This window comes from Leguminivora glycinivorella, chromosome 11 (assembly GCF_023078275.1).
Source record: "Leguminivora glycinivorella isolate SPB_JAAS2020 chromosome 11, LegGlyc_1.1, whole genome shotgun sequence".
NCBI lineage: Eukaryota > Metazoa > Arthropoda > Insecta > Lepidoptera > Tortricidae > Leguminivora > Leguminivora glycinivorella.
In genome coordinates, this window is record NC_062981.1 from 2,300,580 (window position 1) to 2,315,045 (window position 14,466).

General features: G+C 40.8%; 1 protein-coding gene across 4 annotated transcripts in view; it reads right to left on the bottom strand.

Moving 5' to 3' along the window:
• LOC125230981 (Ig-like and fibronectin type-III domain-containing protein 1) overlaps positions 1 to 14,466 on the bottom strand; it is a 375,479-nt gene that overhangs the window by 39,096 nt on the left and 321,917 nt on the right. For 3 of the 4 annotated variants that reach the window (XM_048136304.1, XM_048136302.1, XM_048136303.1), the window contains 5 exons: positions 4,643 to 4,868; positions 3,472 to 3,644; positions 2,800 to 3,133; positions 2,348 to 2,501; positions 40 to 206 (listed from right to left, as the gene is read on the bottom strand). In XM_048136304.1, the coding sequence (XP_047992261.1) occupies positions 40 to 206; positions 2,348 to 2,501; positions 2,800 to 3,133; positions 3,472 to 3,644; positions 4,643 to 4,868 (1,054 nt within the window). The remainder of the gene's footprint in view (positions 1 to 39; positions 207 to 2,347; positions 2,502 to 2,799; positions 3,134 to 3,471; positions 3,645 to 4,642; positions 4,869 to 14,466) is intronic. The other variant, XM_048136305.1, reaches the window with a different exon arrangement.

Here is a 14,466-nt window from a genome sequence, read left to right on the forward strand (position 1 = left end):
AACTAAGCCTACAATTGACGGATATAGCACAACACTTACTTGAAGTGATTGAAATCCAGGTTTGTCACATTGCCACTGCACAACGGTAGACAGGATTCTGGCAACCCTCTAGCTCTGCAGCAGGGAGAATGGTCCATCCCATTCACCAGGCATCCAAAGGTGGTCCCGGCCCACGGCGCGCAGATCATCAGGTCTGTCACCTGCAGCTAAGGGTTAGAGTGGGGAAGAGAGATGGCGCATTAGACACAGATGAGATGAGTGTTAGTGTGAGTGAGATGCAGGAGCCAGACCGATAACTATTGATGAGACGACTACGGTAATTGTAATGAATTATTATAAACATTGAAGTAACAAATCTGATCAGGTACTGCAGTCGTACGTCAGTGGTTAAGTGTTTAAACTGTCTTAATACAAGGAGAAAATCGTATACTTAAGCAGTTTCCTCTTTGATATTTATTTTATTTCATAGGTAAATGGATCCTGTAATTTGATTTCGCAAGTTCTATACATGTATATAGACAATCTTGATATAATTTTGATACGTCTCTGAAAATCCCTAACTCGGAGTCGGAATGCACTCGAAATTAATTGGGAGTTTCGCGAAATTTACGACATTTGCGTGGCGTGCGTGTACGACATGTGCATGCCGTTCCCGGGAAATTCCCTAATTGGGGAATATTCGTTATGAGCAGGAAGAATTGTTCATCACGACGCTTGTGCGCTAACCAAGAAGATCAAAACAAGTAATTATAATTATTTTGATTGAAATATAAGAAATAATTGATTCACTCACTTTTTGTGAAGTCATAATAATATCAATTAAATTTGTTAAATGGACCCACTGCCTTGTTTAGGAATAAGTTACAGGCAAAGTTATTAATTAGCTCAATTTAACTGTAAATTGGTTCAAAGCGTCCAAAACAATTTGGGAAGCAATCAAAGTTTTTCAATATCAAGGCAAAGGGAAACTGTTTATTAATGGCTTAATGGAATGGTGTGTATGAACTTTAAAAAGGCAGGTTTTGTATGCAGGATGAGACGCGAGAAGTTCTGAAAACTCAAAATTATCAGCATGTTTGTCAAGTAAGTTACGGAGAGTATACCTAAAAGTGGTATATTAATATTTATGATGAATCATTGGGCGAACAAAAAAATAACTTAATTGATTAAATACTTATTATTTGTCTTCATAAAACTCACGGGAAAATCAAATTTTTTGCTACTTATTTTATAAATTAATTGATTGATGGAAGAACTCTGCCTTTTTAAAGTTTAAATGTAATCCAATGAGACATTAACCACCCAAGAGCGTCAAAAGAACATAAAAATATAAGCTTGATTTGGTTCATATTATGATATTACAGGGGTACAAGGGTTACAAGGTTTTTTTTATAAATGTATCTTTCGATATTTATTTTTATTTTTTATATTTTTTGTATATTATAAAAAACTGGCCAGTGATTGACCTTTCATTTATTTCAATCTGTGTTTGGCTACCATATCTAGTTTATCTCTCTCAGTAGCTTATCTGAAAGGGATAAATTTACCTTGGTCATTGTAGGTATAATTTGTGTTTTATATTGTAGCTTTTTTGTATTTAGGTAAGTGTTTTACTTCTACTATTTATATGTTGGCCAAATATTAGCCATAATGACAAATCAAGGTTACATTTCTAATATTGAAAAGTGCCTCCCCATTTTTTTACTCGGTGCCATTAAGGTGCACCTCGGTAGCGGTGTTTTAATTTTATGACAAGAATACATCTTAATGGAACGCGAATTGGGGCATTTTGTTGTTCCGTATAAAAAGGATCTAAAAAGAAATTATCGCTTAAGGCATAATTTACAAGGATTGGAGATGTATACCTAAGTACCGTTTTAGACGGAACGTCACTCTTAATGAATATTATTCAGTGATTCTTTTGGGGTTTGACACGCCAAATATTTTTAGAGTAATAAGTGGAGATAAGAGAAAAAAAAATCTGGCATATTCATATCGTATCAAAATCTTATTGTTGACACTGATTGGTTGATTCTCGCACATCTCCTCTTATGTCCACCCAATCATCAGAACTTTGCAATAGAGTAAGTTGAAACACCAAAAACTGAACACTTACCTACCCCGATATTGAAATAAACGGATGTACTCACGTTATTATATAGCGACTGTTGCGACATGTTTCGAGTCATCACATCACGTCACGGAGTCTAGCCGACGCAAGCGCTCATACCTGATGACGGTCTCCTAAATGACTCGAAACATGTCGCAACAGTTGCGATATAATAACGCGAGTAGGTACATCCGTTTATTTAAATATTTGAATATGTCTCACGAAAATTTAACGTACCCCGATCTCAAACGTCTTGGTCGGGTCGCACAGCTTGTCCACGCAACCGAAGTGGTTGACGCCGGCGTTGACGCAGCAGGAACGGACGTCGGGCAGCTTGGGCGCGGGGGCCACTTTCGTGGTCTTCATCTTGCCGGGGATCAGGGTTAGTGTCCTGGGGGTTATGAGATTGCTTTAATAGTTGTAGAAATTCACGAAATACATAATTGAGTATTTGGTCAGCAAAAGTCCGTTCAAGCTTTGGGGTAACATCAAAAGTAAAGTCATAAATCACAATCTACAAATGAAGATATTATAACTGTTGGGAATATAAATAAGTGAAAAACCGACGCGAGAAACTTTCTTGCAACCATAAAAACTGTAACGTTTAAAGGTACGTTGCTACTATTGACACTATGGTTATAATTTATTGCCATTCTGCCGATTTGACACTAGAAAAAAACAACACTCACCTAATAGCGTAACTAGGCAAACTCGATCCATGCACATTATACGACGTCACCGTGATCTCATACATCGTGAACGGCAGCAAATCGTTCAGCACAAAGAACGTCTTATTTGCTGGTATTCTATGCGTCACAGGCTGGCTCATCTTCACAGTCATATTCTTGATGGAACTCTCTGAGGGATCTATCAAATGGGCGTCGAAGGAGCGTAATGCGGTGACGTTGACGATGTATTCTGTGACGGTTTCTGTGTTTTCGAGAGGCGGATTCCAGGTGATGTTCAGTTGTTTTTCGTTGAGAGTGTCCACTTCGACGTCTTCTGGGGGGCTTGGAAGGAGTTCTGTAAATAATCATGCAATCGGTTAATATAATAGGCTTAATTAAGCCTTCAGCAATATATTTGTAGGTCATAATTTTATTAATTTGTTGAACCTTCATTGTATTAATTATACAAATTGAATTGAAATTGAGGAGTTAGTAAAAGTATCCTCATTAAGAGTTTTGAATTATAATTAACGGTTAATAGTTTTATTAGACTTATATTGGCCGAAATTACCTGTTTAGTTTTTGTCGAGCTTCCGACGCAGTTATATGCGTCATGATCGCAGAAAACTAATATCGGGAGCTCGACAAAAATCTAAAGGTAATCACATTCTCTATCAGTCAAGCGTAACTTACCAACGCCCTCAACGATGCAAGCTAAAGTCTTCTCCATGTACGCGGCACAGCTGTAGTGTGTCTTGATATTGTCGGTCACCGGAGTGAACTCGCCTCGGCACACATCTTGGCAGATGTCGGGCACTCGCTCTTGTATACAGCATGGCACGTGGTTTCGGCCGTCGGCCATGCATCTGGATTGGGGTGAAAAATATTTTTTTTATAAACCGAAATATGTAGGTACCATACACAAAAGAAAAAGCGATCAAGCCCACTGCTGGCGAAGCTGGGAAACGAACCCCGGGTCTTCAGCTATCGCGGCTGACGTGTTGGACCGCTACAACACCCCGACCGCCGTAGTACCCGTCAAAATTTCTCTAATGTATGTCATACCATTTATGAATCCTATGTAGGAAGAATGTTTTTTTGTAAAAAAATATCTTTTGATACATGATTTTATTATCTACACACTGCAGTAATTAATTAAACAGGCAACTTTAATCGAGACAAAACCCCAAAAGTCCAAAACAATAAGGTTGCATTGTTTCCTCACATATTTCCATGGTCACCTCTCGTAACCCCTCCCGACCGCCACCCCATTCACACGTGTATAAAAGTTTCAGCTTAATTTAATAATGGAAGTCGGTCTAATTTGGCTTGCAAGATTGATTAGAACATGCTCGAACACAATTCTGTTTTTAGTTCTTCTATTTAGTGTGCTCATGCCTAAAGATTTTTTTAAATGATGATACTTATTTTAATAATTACAATCCCTCACTGTGTTACGCTCAAGTCGTAACAACATAGGTTAGACGTAGGTAATCTATTTGAGAAACTAGACTAAATTGCTTAATAAGCATCAAATCAAAAGGTTCCAGGATGGGTTGACGATAAATAGAAATAGCGCCACAATTAACCACAGACAATAAGGAATTTCACTGTCCTTGAAATAAAATATTTTATACCATGCACGAAATAAAGCATCAGCAAGATAATTATTAAAGTACATGGACAACAATTATTTTAAATTCGATTTCTATTTAATAAGTCGTGTAAATGAGTTGTCCGTGACGTCACTCAACACGATTTTATATTAGCTAACCGTTCTAATTCGTTTTGACAGTCCAAAGAAGTTGATTTGACTAGAAGGAAAGTAACTTATAAGTTTCCATTTGATGCCAAATTTACTTACTTAACAATAGCAGGGAAATCAGGCTGACACGTCTCTGGGTCCTGCCCCGTTCCCTCCAATATGGTCTGAATGCTGCAGAACCCGAGACAGTCTTTTGTCACGTTGGCAGCGACGCAGCAGTCCGTGTAGTTGTGTGCCAACGCCAGCGGTGACAACGTTGGCAGGTTGGCAGAATAGCTGTCTGTCACGTTGGTGTTCTCCGGAGGGGTTAGGCCTCTTGATATTACTAAAACAACAAAGTTAGATTAAAATAAGTATTAAAAGATTAACCGTGCCGTGCCGATGACAAGCGAGGTACACTAGGCGTGTCATTTTAAAATCGACAAAGTAGTTCGCCGCCACAGCGTACAGTTTTCTAAAATGGAATATGCAACGAATCGCTTAAGAGACATCTTACAGAGATCGACCTGCCCCCAAACAAATAAATTCTGCGTTGCAGCAGCACTTGACGAATTTAATTTTATTTGAGGGAGTAGAGTTTGAATGCTGGTGCTATGGATACTCGCCTATTACCGATATGCCTTTACTGGGATTCCGACCCACGAGCAACGGCTTCTCAGGAAAGGTAGGCAAGTCCAATCGTCACTTAAACCTTTGAGTTATTACTACTAATAGAGATGAGTAGATGACATACCAAAACTATTGACTGTTGTAATCGTAAGCTACCAAGCGATTAAGACGTCGTAAGCGCCTTAAAATTCATGGTGCTTGCGCGTTTAAATCGCGAGATTTGCGCTTCGCGTTTGTTGTTTATTAACTACAACTTAATATGCAACTTCACTACAAGAAATAGAGCCCATTACTTGTTTTGACAGTTTCTTCAATAACTTTAAAAAGTTTTTGATTGTCACACCTAAAACAAATTGTTTATCTAAAAGTCTGACAAGTTTTCTGGAATCGATGTGTTTTTGTGATTCCATTTAAATAAAGTTATTTGATATCGTGACCCTGTAATATGAATTACAGACAAAGTTTCTGCGTAATAAACATATAGGTAAGTAATTTGGATAACAGGCAGTCGTAGAAATTTTATGAGGCAGATTTATAGCGAAATTGTTCGACTTATAAGAATTTGGGAAGTAAGAAATTAGATTTTTTTTCTACGGTATTCAGGCCAGCTTTTTTACGAGTTCCGTATACATAAGCTGATAGAGATATTCAAGCTGTTTACAAAGTAAATGAATCTTTCTTAAAGTTTGTGACTTCAAAGTCTCTCACTATAAATAGGTTTTCCCTTCACCAGCTCGGAAACACGTGTTTTGTCCTTTAATACCAGCGGGTAAAAACGCATTTTATCCACTAGTGGGTAAAGTAATTTGACCTTGAATAAAGTCAAAATAACTGCTTTAAAATTGATAAAAGTAAAGGCGAATCTAGTAATAAAGATGATTTACCACCTGTGGAACTACTGGAAGCAGTGATAAACGCATTTTTTGCGTTGTAGTTTCCTCGCTATAGTGAGGGGAAAAGTTTTGTGTTACACTCGGGTGCAAATGTATTTTACTTCTCGTGTGTTGAAAAACTCGCAAGTTCAGGATTCTATTCTCGAACCACTCGCTTCGCTCGTGGTTCAACTATAGAATCCTTTCACTTGCTCGTTTTTCAATTCCGCATTCGGCGTTAAAATACAACTTTGCCCCCTTGTATAACAATAGTTATTTGTTATACAAGGGGGCAAAGTTGTATTTTAACGCCGAGTGTGGAATTGAAAAACGAGCAAGTGAAACGATTAGAGAAGAATAGAATCTTGAACTTGCGAGTTTTTTAACACACGAGAAGTAAAATACATTTGCACCCGAGTGTAACACAAAACTTTTCCCCTCACTATAGCGAGGAAACTACAACGCAAAAAATGCGTTTATCGCTGCTTCCAGTAGTTCCACAGGTGGTAAATCATCTTTATTACTAGATTCACCTACTTGTATCAATTTTAAAGCAGTTAATTTGACTTTATTCAAGGTCAAATTACTTTACCCACTAGTGGATAAAATGCGTTTTTACCCGCTGGTATTAAAGGAAAAAACACCTGTTTCCGAGCTAGTGAGGGGAAAATAACTATTAACTTCTAGTTTGCTGAAAAGTTTTACAGGATAAACGTTTCGACTTACCTCGTTTGCTTAAAAAGGAAAAGTAAGAATAAAGTAGTAAGAAGAGTTTTAAAGTTACACTGCTTTAAGCAAAACACTCGTTAACTTCGTCAGTAATTAAATAGTGTTAAGTTTTATTTTACAAACTTATATTCAGTAGCAAAAGTTGCAAGCAGCATTCATAACTTCTCAGTCGGTCTCAGTCTGTGACATCACTCAAGGTGAATCTGAAGAAACTTTGGCTTTCTGAACAAGTATGATAATCATTAAATAAATGTCATAAATACAAAGAAAAAGTGACCAAGGCCTCCAAGTGTTCCGAGCTGGAATCGAACCAGCGTACTCCGTTAACCGTGTTAAAAAATACAAATTAAAATATTTTCAAATGAGAATAATTTAATTTGTTCTAAGAAGTATGATAATGGTTGGGAATTTTATATATAATATACTTCTTGCCATATTTATATGTATATGTATATTATGTATGTATTGATATATTTATATATTGGTTAGGTACATATTTTGTATTTTATTTATGTAATCTAGTATGTAATTTATTTTATAGTGTCATTTTGTATTTATCTATATAATATAAAGCTACAACCCGACTGACATTTTTCCAAAAATGGGCAGAAGGGGGATTTGAAGGTGGCAGTGTTTGGTGTGGTCGTATAGAGTTTGGTCCTGCGACCCCGGATAGATCAGACCGTCGGTCTACCGGTTCCGGTAAAAAAATGTTGGACGGCCTGGCCAAACGGCTGGAGTTAGCCGGGGAGTGTTCGACCAAATGTCATAGAGGACCCTGGGCAGTTTTTGACGCCACCATTTTTTTTTCAAAATGGCCGACTTTTTTTTTTGACGAATTTTCAAGTTTGTCGTAGAGAGCTCAAATTTTGGTCATAGAATCTCCAAGTGGCCTCGATTCGAATGAAATAAAAAAAAATTGAAAAGTGCTACAAATGTGGGAAAACTGGCCACTTTTATTTTGTATGGCAACTTTTAAACCGTAAGAGATAGCCGGGGGGTGCTCGACCAAATGTCATACAGGTATCCGAGTAGAAAAAAGTTGCATTAAAAAAAAATCAAAATGGCCGACTTTTTTTTTGAAAATTTTCAAAATGGTCCTAGCGCGCTGAGATTTGGCACACGGGTGGACGGTCGCGCTAAGATTAGTATTCAAAAAGAAAATTTTGAAAAATTCAAAATGGCGGCATTTGAGGGCCAATTTAAATTTGAATGGAGGTTTTTCTTTTAATTACCATAGCTCCGTAACGGTACAAAGAAGTGAAAAGTGCTCAAACAAATGTTATACAGTCACCCGAGGTCCATCGAATGGCATTAAAAAAAAATCAAAATGGCCGACTTTTTTTTTGAAAAATTTCAAAATGGTCCGAGCGCGCTGAAATTTTGCACACGGGTAGACAGCCACCCCAAGATTAGTATACAAAAAGAAAATTTTGAAAAATTCAAAATGGCGCCCTTTGAAGGCCAATTGAAATTTGTATGGAGGTCCTTTTTTTAAATCCCCATAGCTCCGTAACGGTAGGGAAAAGGTTAATAGTGATTGAACTAATGTTGTACAGTTATCTGAGGTCCATCGAATGGCATTTACAAAATTTCAAAATGGCCGACTATGAAAATTTTTTTTTTTTTTTCGGTCCGAGCGCGTTCAAATTTGGCACGTGGTAAGAACGGGGGCCAAAAATAGAAATGAGAAAAAAAAATTTGGAAAAGTCAAAAACGGTGGCGAGAGGGGACAAAGTCAAATTTCCCTACCAGTTTGTATGGAGGTTTTTTTTTTAAATTCCCATAGCTCCGTAACGGTCGGAAAAAGGTTAATAGTGCTTAAACTAATGTTGTACAGTTATCTGAGGTCCATCGAATGGCATTTACAAAATTTCAAAATGGCCGACTTTGAAATTTTTTTTTTTATTTTCGGTCCGAGCGCGTTCAAATTTGGCACGTGGTAAGAGCGGGGGCCAAAAATAGAAATGAGAAAAAAAATTTTTGGAAAAGTCAAAAACGGCGGCGAGAGGGGACAAAGTCAAATTTCCCTACCAGCCTGAGGGAGCGTTCTACAGCCCGACGGTCATTGCTCCGGTCCAAGTTCCGAGCTGCGTACAGACAGTGCTCCCAAGCAAGAAAATATAAGTAAAAGTGTCTAAAAAGCGACGCGGCGGGCCGGAGGCCGCAGGCCGGAGGTCCAACTTCCCTACAAATCCTACAATCCCCACAGTAACTACGCGGAGGGCCGAAGGCCCGGAGCGTGTCTGACAGGCTCCCAAGTACGCGAAGGCCGCAGGCCGAGCTGCGGGCAGAGTGCTCCCAAGCACGCGAAGGCCGCAGGCCGAGCTGCGTGCAGATTGTGCTCCCAAGAAAACAATAACAAAAAGTATCTAAATAAGCGAAGCGGCGGGCCGGAGGCCCGACGCGGAGCTACGAAACCAAGCGAAGGCCGAAGGCCGAGCTCCGCGTAGGGCCGAAGGCCCGGAGCGTCCCTGATCGGCTCGCCGGCGGACCGGGAAGTTGGAGCTTAAACACGACCCAATAGTAAAAGTGTCTTAGAGAAGCGAAACGACGGGCCGGAGGCCGCAGGCCGCAGGCCCGTCGTGAGCTTCTCAAGACACTTTTAATATTGGGTCGTGTTTAAGCTCCAACTTACCTACAACTCTCACAGTAACTACGCGGAGGGCCGAAGGCCCGGAGCGTGCCTGAGAGGCTTCCAAGCACGCGAAGGCCGCAGGCCGAGCTGCGGGCAGAGTGTTCCCAAGCACGCGAAGGCCGCAGGCCGAGCTGCGTACAGACTGTGCTCCCAAGCAGAACGATAATCAAAGTGTCTAAAAAGCGACGCGGCGGGCCGAAGGCCCGATGCGGAGCTTCGAAACGAAACCCAGCGAAGGCCGAAGGCCGAGCTCCGCGTAGGGCCGAAGGCCCAGAGCGTTCCTGATCGGCTCTCTGGCGGAGCGGGAAGTTGGAGCTTAAACACGACCCAATAGTAAAAGTGTCTTAGAGAAGCGAAACGACGGGCCGGAGGCCGCAGGCCGCAGGCCCGTCGTGAGCTTCTCAAGACACTTTTACTATTGGGTCGTGTTTAAGCTCCAACTTCCCTACATCCCCCACAGTAACTACGCGGAGGGCCGAAGGCCCGGAGCGTGTCTGACAGGCTCCCAAGCACGCGAGGCCGCAGGCCGAGCTGCGGGCAGAGAGTGCTCCCAAGCACGCAAAGGCTAAAGCAAAAAAGCAAACAAGCAAAGCAATAAATCAAACAAGCAAAGCAAAAAAACAAAAAAAAGCATAGCTCAAAAACAAAAAGCTAAAGCAATAAAACAATAAAGCAAAGCACAAAAGAACACCGCGGGGCCCTCGGGCCCCGCGCACCTTTAAAAAACTAGTCTATATAATATAAAGCTACAACCCGACTGACATTTTTCAAAAAATAGGCAGAAGGGGGATTTGAAGGTGGCAGTGTTTGGTGTGGTCGTATAGAGTTTGGTCCTGCGACCCCGGATAGATCAGACCGTCGGTCTACCGGTTCCGGGTAAAAAAATGTTGGACGGCCTGGCCAAACGGCTGGAGTTAGCCGGGGAGTGTTCGACCAAATGTCATAGAGGACCCTGGGCAGTTTTTGACGCCGCCATTTTTTTTTCAAAATGGCCGACTTTTTTTTTGACAATTTTTCAAATTTATCGTGGAGTGCTCAAATTTTGGTCGTAGAATCTCCAAGCGGCCTTGATTCGAATGAAATAAAAAAAAATTGAAAAGTGCTACAAATGTGGGAAAACTGGCCACTTTTATTTTGTATGGCAACTTTTAAACCGTAAGAGATAGCCGGGGGGTGCTCGACCAAATGTCATACAGGTATCCGAGTAGAAAAAAGTTGCATTAAAAAAAATTCAAAATGGCCGACTTTTTTTTTTTGAAAAATTTCAAAATGGTCCTAGCGCGCTGAGATTTGGCACACGGGTGGAAGGTGGCCCCAAGATTTATATTCAAAAAGAAAATTTTGAAAAATTCAAAATGGCGGCCTTTGAGGGCTAATTGAAATTTGAGTGGAGGTTTTTCTTTTAATTACCATAGCTCCGTAACGGTACAAAGAAGTGAAAAGTGCTCAAACAAATGTTATACAGTCACCCGAGGTCCATCGAATGGCATTAAAAAAAAATCAAAATGGCCGACTTTTTTTTTTGAAAAATTTCAAAATGGTCCGAGCGCGCTGAAATTTTGCACACGGGTAGACAGCCACCCCAAGATTAGTATACAAAAAGAAAATTTTGAAAAATTCAAAATGGCGCCCTTTGAAGGCCAATTGAAATTTGTATGGAGGTCCTTTTTTTAAATCCCCATAGCTCCGTAACGGTAGGGAAAAGGTTAATAGTGCTTGAACTAATGTTGTACAGTTATCTGAGGTCCATCGAATGGCATTTACAAAATTTCAAAATGGCCGACTTTGAAATTTTTTTTTTTTATTTTCGGTCCGAGCGCGTTCAAATTTGGCACGTGGTAAGAACGGGGGCCAAAAATAGAAATGAGAAAAAAAAAATTTGGAAAAGTCAAAAACGGTGGCGAGAGGGGACAAAGTCAAATTTCCCTACCAGTTTGTATGGAGGTTTTCTTTTAAATCCCCATAGCTCCGTAACGGTAGGAAAAAGGTTAATAGTGCTTAAACTAATGTTGTACAGTTATCTGAGGTCCATCGAATGGCATTTATAAAATTTCAAAATGGCCGACTTTGAAATTTTTTTTTTTTATTTTCGGTCCGAGCGCGTTCAAATTTGGCACGTGGTAAGAGCGGGGGCCAAAAATAGAAATGAGAAAAAAAATTTTTGGAAAAGTCAAAAACGGCGGCGAGAGGGGACAAAGTCAAGTTTCCCTACCAGCCTGAGGGAGCGTTCTACAGCCCGACGGTCATTGCTCCGGTCCAAGTTCCGAGCTGCGTACAGACAGTGCTCCCAAGCAAGAAAATATAAGTAAAAGTGTCTAAAAAGCGACGCGGCGGGCCGGAGGTCCAACTTCCCTACAAATCCTACAATCCCCACAGTAACTACGCGGAGGGCCGAAGGCCCGGAGCGTGTCTGACAGGCTCCCAAGTACGCGAAGGCCGCAGGCCGAGCTGCGGGCAGAGTGCTCCCAAGCACGCGAAGGCCGCAGGCCGAGCTGCGTGCAGACTGTGCTCCCAAGAAAACAATAACAAAAAGTATCTAAATAAGCGAAGCGGCGGGCCAAAGGCCCGACGCGGAGCTTCGAAACCCAGCGAAGGCCGAAGGCCGAGCTCCGCGTAGGGCCGAAGGCCCGGAGCGTCCCTGATCGGCTCGCCGGCGGACCGGGAAGTTGGAGTTTAAACACGACCCAATAGTAAAAGTGTCTTAGAGAAGCGAAACGACGGGCCGGAGGCCGCAGGCCGCAGGCCCGTCGTGAGCTTCTCAAGACACTTTTAATATTGGGTCGTGTTTAAGCTCCAACTTACCTACAACTCTCACAGTAACTACGCGGAGGGCCGAAGGCCCGGAGCGTGCCTGAGAGGCTTCCAAGCACGCGAAGGCCGCAGGCCGAGCTGCGGGCAGAGTGCTCCCAAGCACGCGAAGGCCGCAGGCCGAGCTGCGTACAGACTGTGCTCCCAAGCAGAACGATAACCAAAGTGCCGAAGGCCCGACGCGGAGCTTCGAAACGAAACCCAGCGAAGGCCGAAGGCCGAGCTCCGCGTAGGGCCGAAGGCCCGGAGCGTCCCTGATCGGCTCTCTGGCGGACCGGGAAGTTGGAGCTTAAACACGACCCAATAGTAAAAGTGTCTTAGAGAAGCGAAACGACGGGCCGGAGGCCGCAGGCCGCAGGCCCGTCGTGAGCTTCTCAAGACACTTTTACTATTGGGTCGTGTTTAAGCTCCAACTTCCCTACATCCCCCACAGTAACTACGCGGAGGGCCGAAGGCCCGGAGCGTGTCTGACAGGCTCCCAAGCACGCGAGGCCGCAGGCCGAGCTGCGGGCAGAGAGTGCTCCCAAGCACGCAAAGGCTAAAGCAAAAAAGCAAACAAGCAAAGCAATAAATCAAACAAGCAAAGCAAAAAAACAAAAAAGCATAGCTCAAAAACAAAAAGCAAAAGCAATAAAACAATAAAGCAAAGCACAAAAGAACACCGCGGGGCCCTCGGGCCCCGCGCACCTTTAAAAAACTAGTGTAGTTTATATAATTGTTAGTAATATTTTGGATTACTTTTGACCTTTATTGTACTCCTGTAAGTGTGTCTATCTTACGTACTAGAACGATCCTCTCATCTCCAAGGTTAGCTGGAAGAGATCCCTTATAGGGATAAGCTCGCGTTTGTATCTCTATTCCTATAAATTGTATATAAACTGCTGTACACAATAAAGTGATTACTACTACTTCTACTTCTTTGCATTTTAATTTTAATTATTCAGAAAATTTACAATTTTTTTTAATTGTTCAAAATTGTTAATTTGGTAACGGTTTAGTTGTTTTGCACGTATGTGCTTGAAGATTGAAGATGGTGTGAAAGTAATTCATGATAAATCAGTCCTAAAAACTATTGAGAAAGACGTGAAAAATCCGACGAATGCTAAGCTTTTGTATTTTTTTGTATTATTTGTACAATCGAGTTCATAAATATGTGTAAATTTTTTCACCTTATTGCAACATTTGCAACGAGTTAAGGTGAAGAAATGTACACATGTTTTGAACTCGACTGTAAATAGAAATTCGATATGGATCGGATATATCAGTATCAGAGCTGAAGTTTTGTTTGAAGAATGCTACTTTTGAAATTGACAGATCGGTATCATATCGCACTGACATCGTATTCACATCTCAATATAATATTATTATAGTGTTCGAGTACGGAAGATAGTGACTGAAAAACAGGTGGGTACATTACTTATGTATGGAAGGCACTTATGTATGGTAATTTCGAACCTCGAGTCGGATAATCCATACAAATTACAGATTTATTTAATCAGGAGAGCGCTTCCTATATTAGAGCCTTTTGGGAAATGCGGACAGAATGCATAGTGTCTTGAAAACTTTGGCTTGCGGTTTTATTACAGGGTGGCCCAAATAGACAGGATAAAATTTTGAAACTACTAACTATATGTGTGGGCCGTAACCCAAACAGTTTTAATTTTAAATATTTACCATACCAAATAGGTTCTAGGTTCTAGTCTGAGGACACGTTTGGAGACAGTTATTTCGATTAAAAAAAAGGGGAGCGCTGGTGCCTTGTTCCTCGCTTTTATAGGGACCCGAAGGAGGGAAACTGTGGCGCTTCAGTCTTCATTCTTATCGGCCCGCCGCTCATTGGTCCTGAGGTTGGCTGTCTTGGATAGTGTTGCCAGTCGTGGCGTTAACACCATATTTTATAAAAGATTTTTTAGTATGTTTAGTTTTATAGTACTTATTTGTTTTTTTAGTTAGGTGTTTTATTTTTTGTTTATTAATTTGTATCATTTTGTATAATATATTGATTAGTTTCCCTTGTCAAAATTTTGTTATTTATTATATTTATCTATGAATAATGTTTCTTTTAAGAATTTTGAAACTATTACTTAAAACCTTTTAAAAACAAGTAATTATAAAGGTGAAAACTCAATTTGTTTCCATATAATTTTAGGAAACCGTGAAATCTATTTGTCAGACTAATTAAATATGACTCAAAAGTAGGTAAGTATAATTTTCTAAAAGCTATTAGCTGTACAGAATGAGGTAAGTTAATAATTAGATGTCTGATG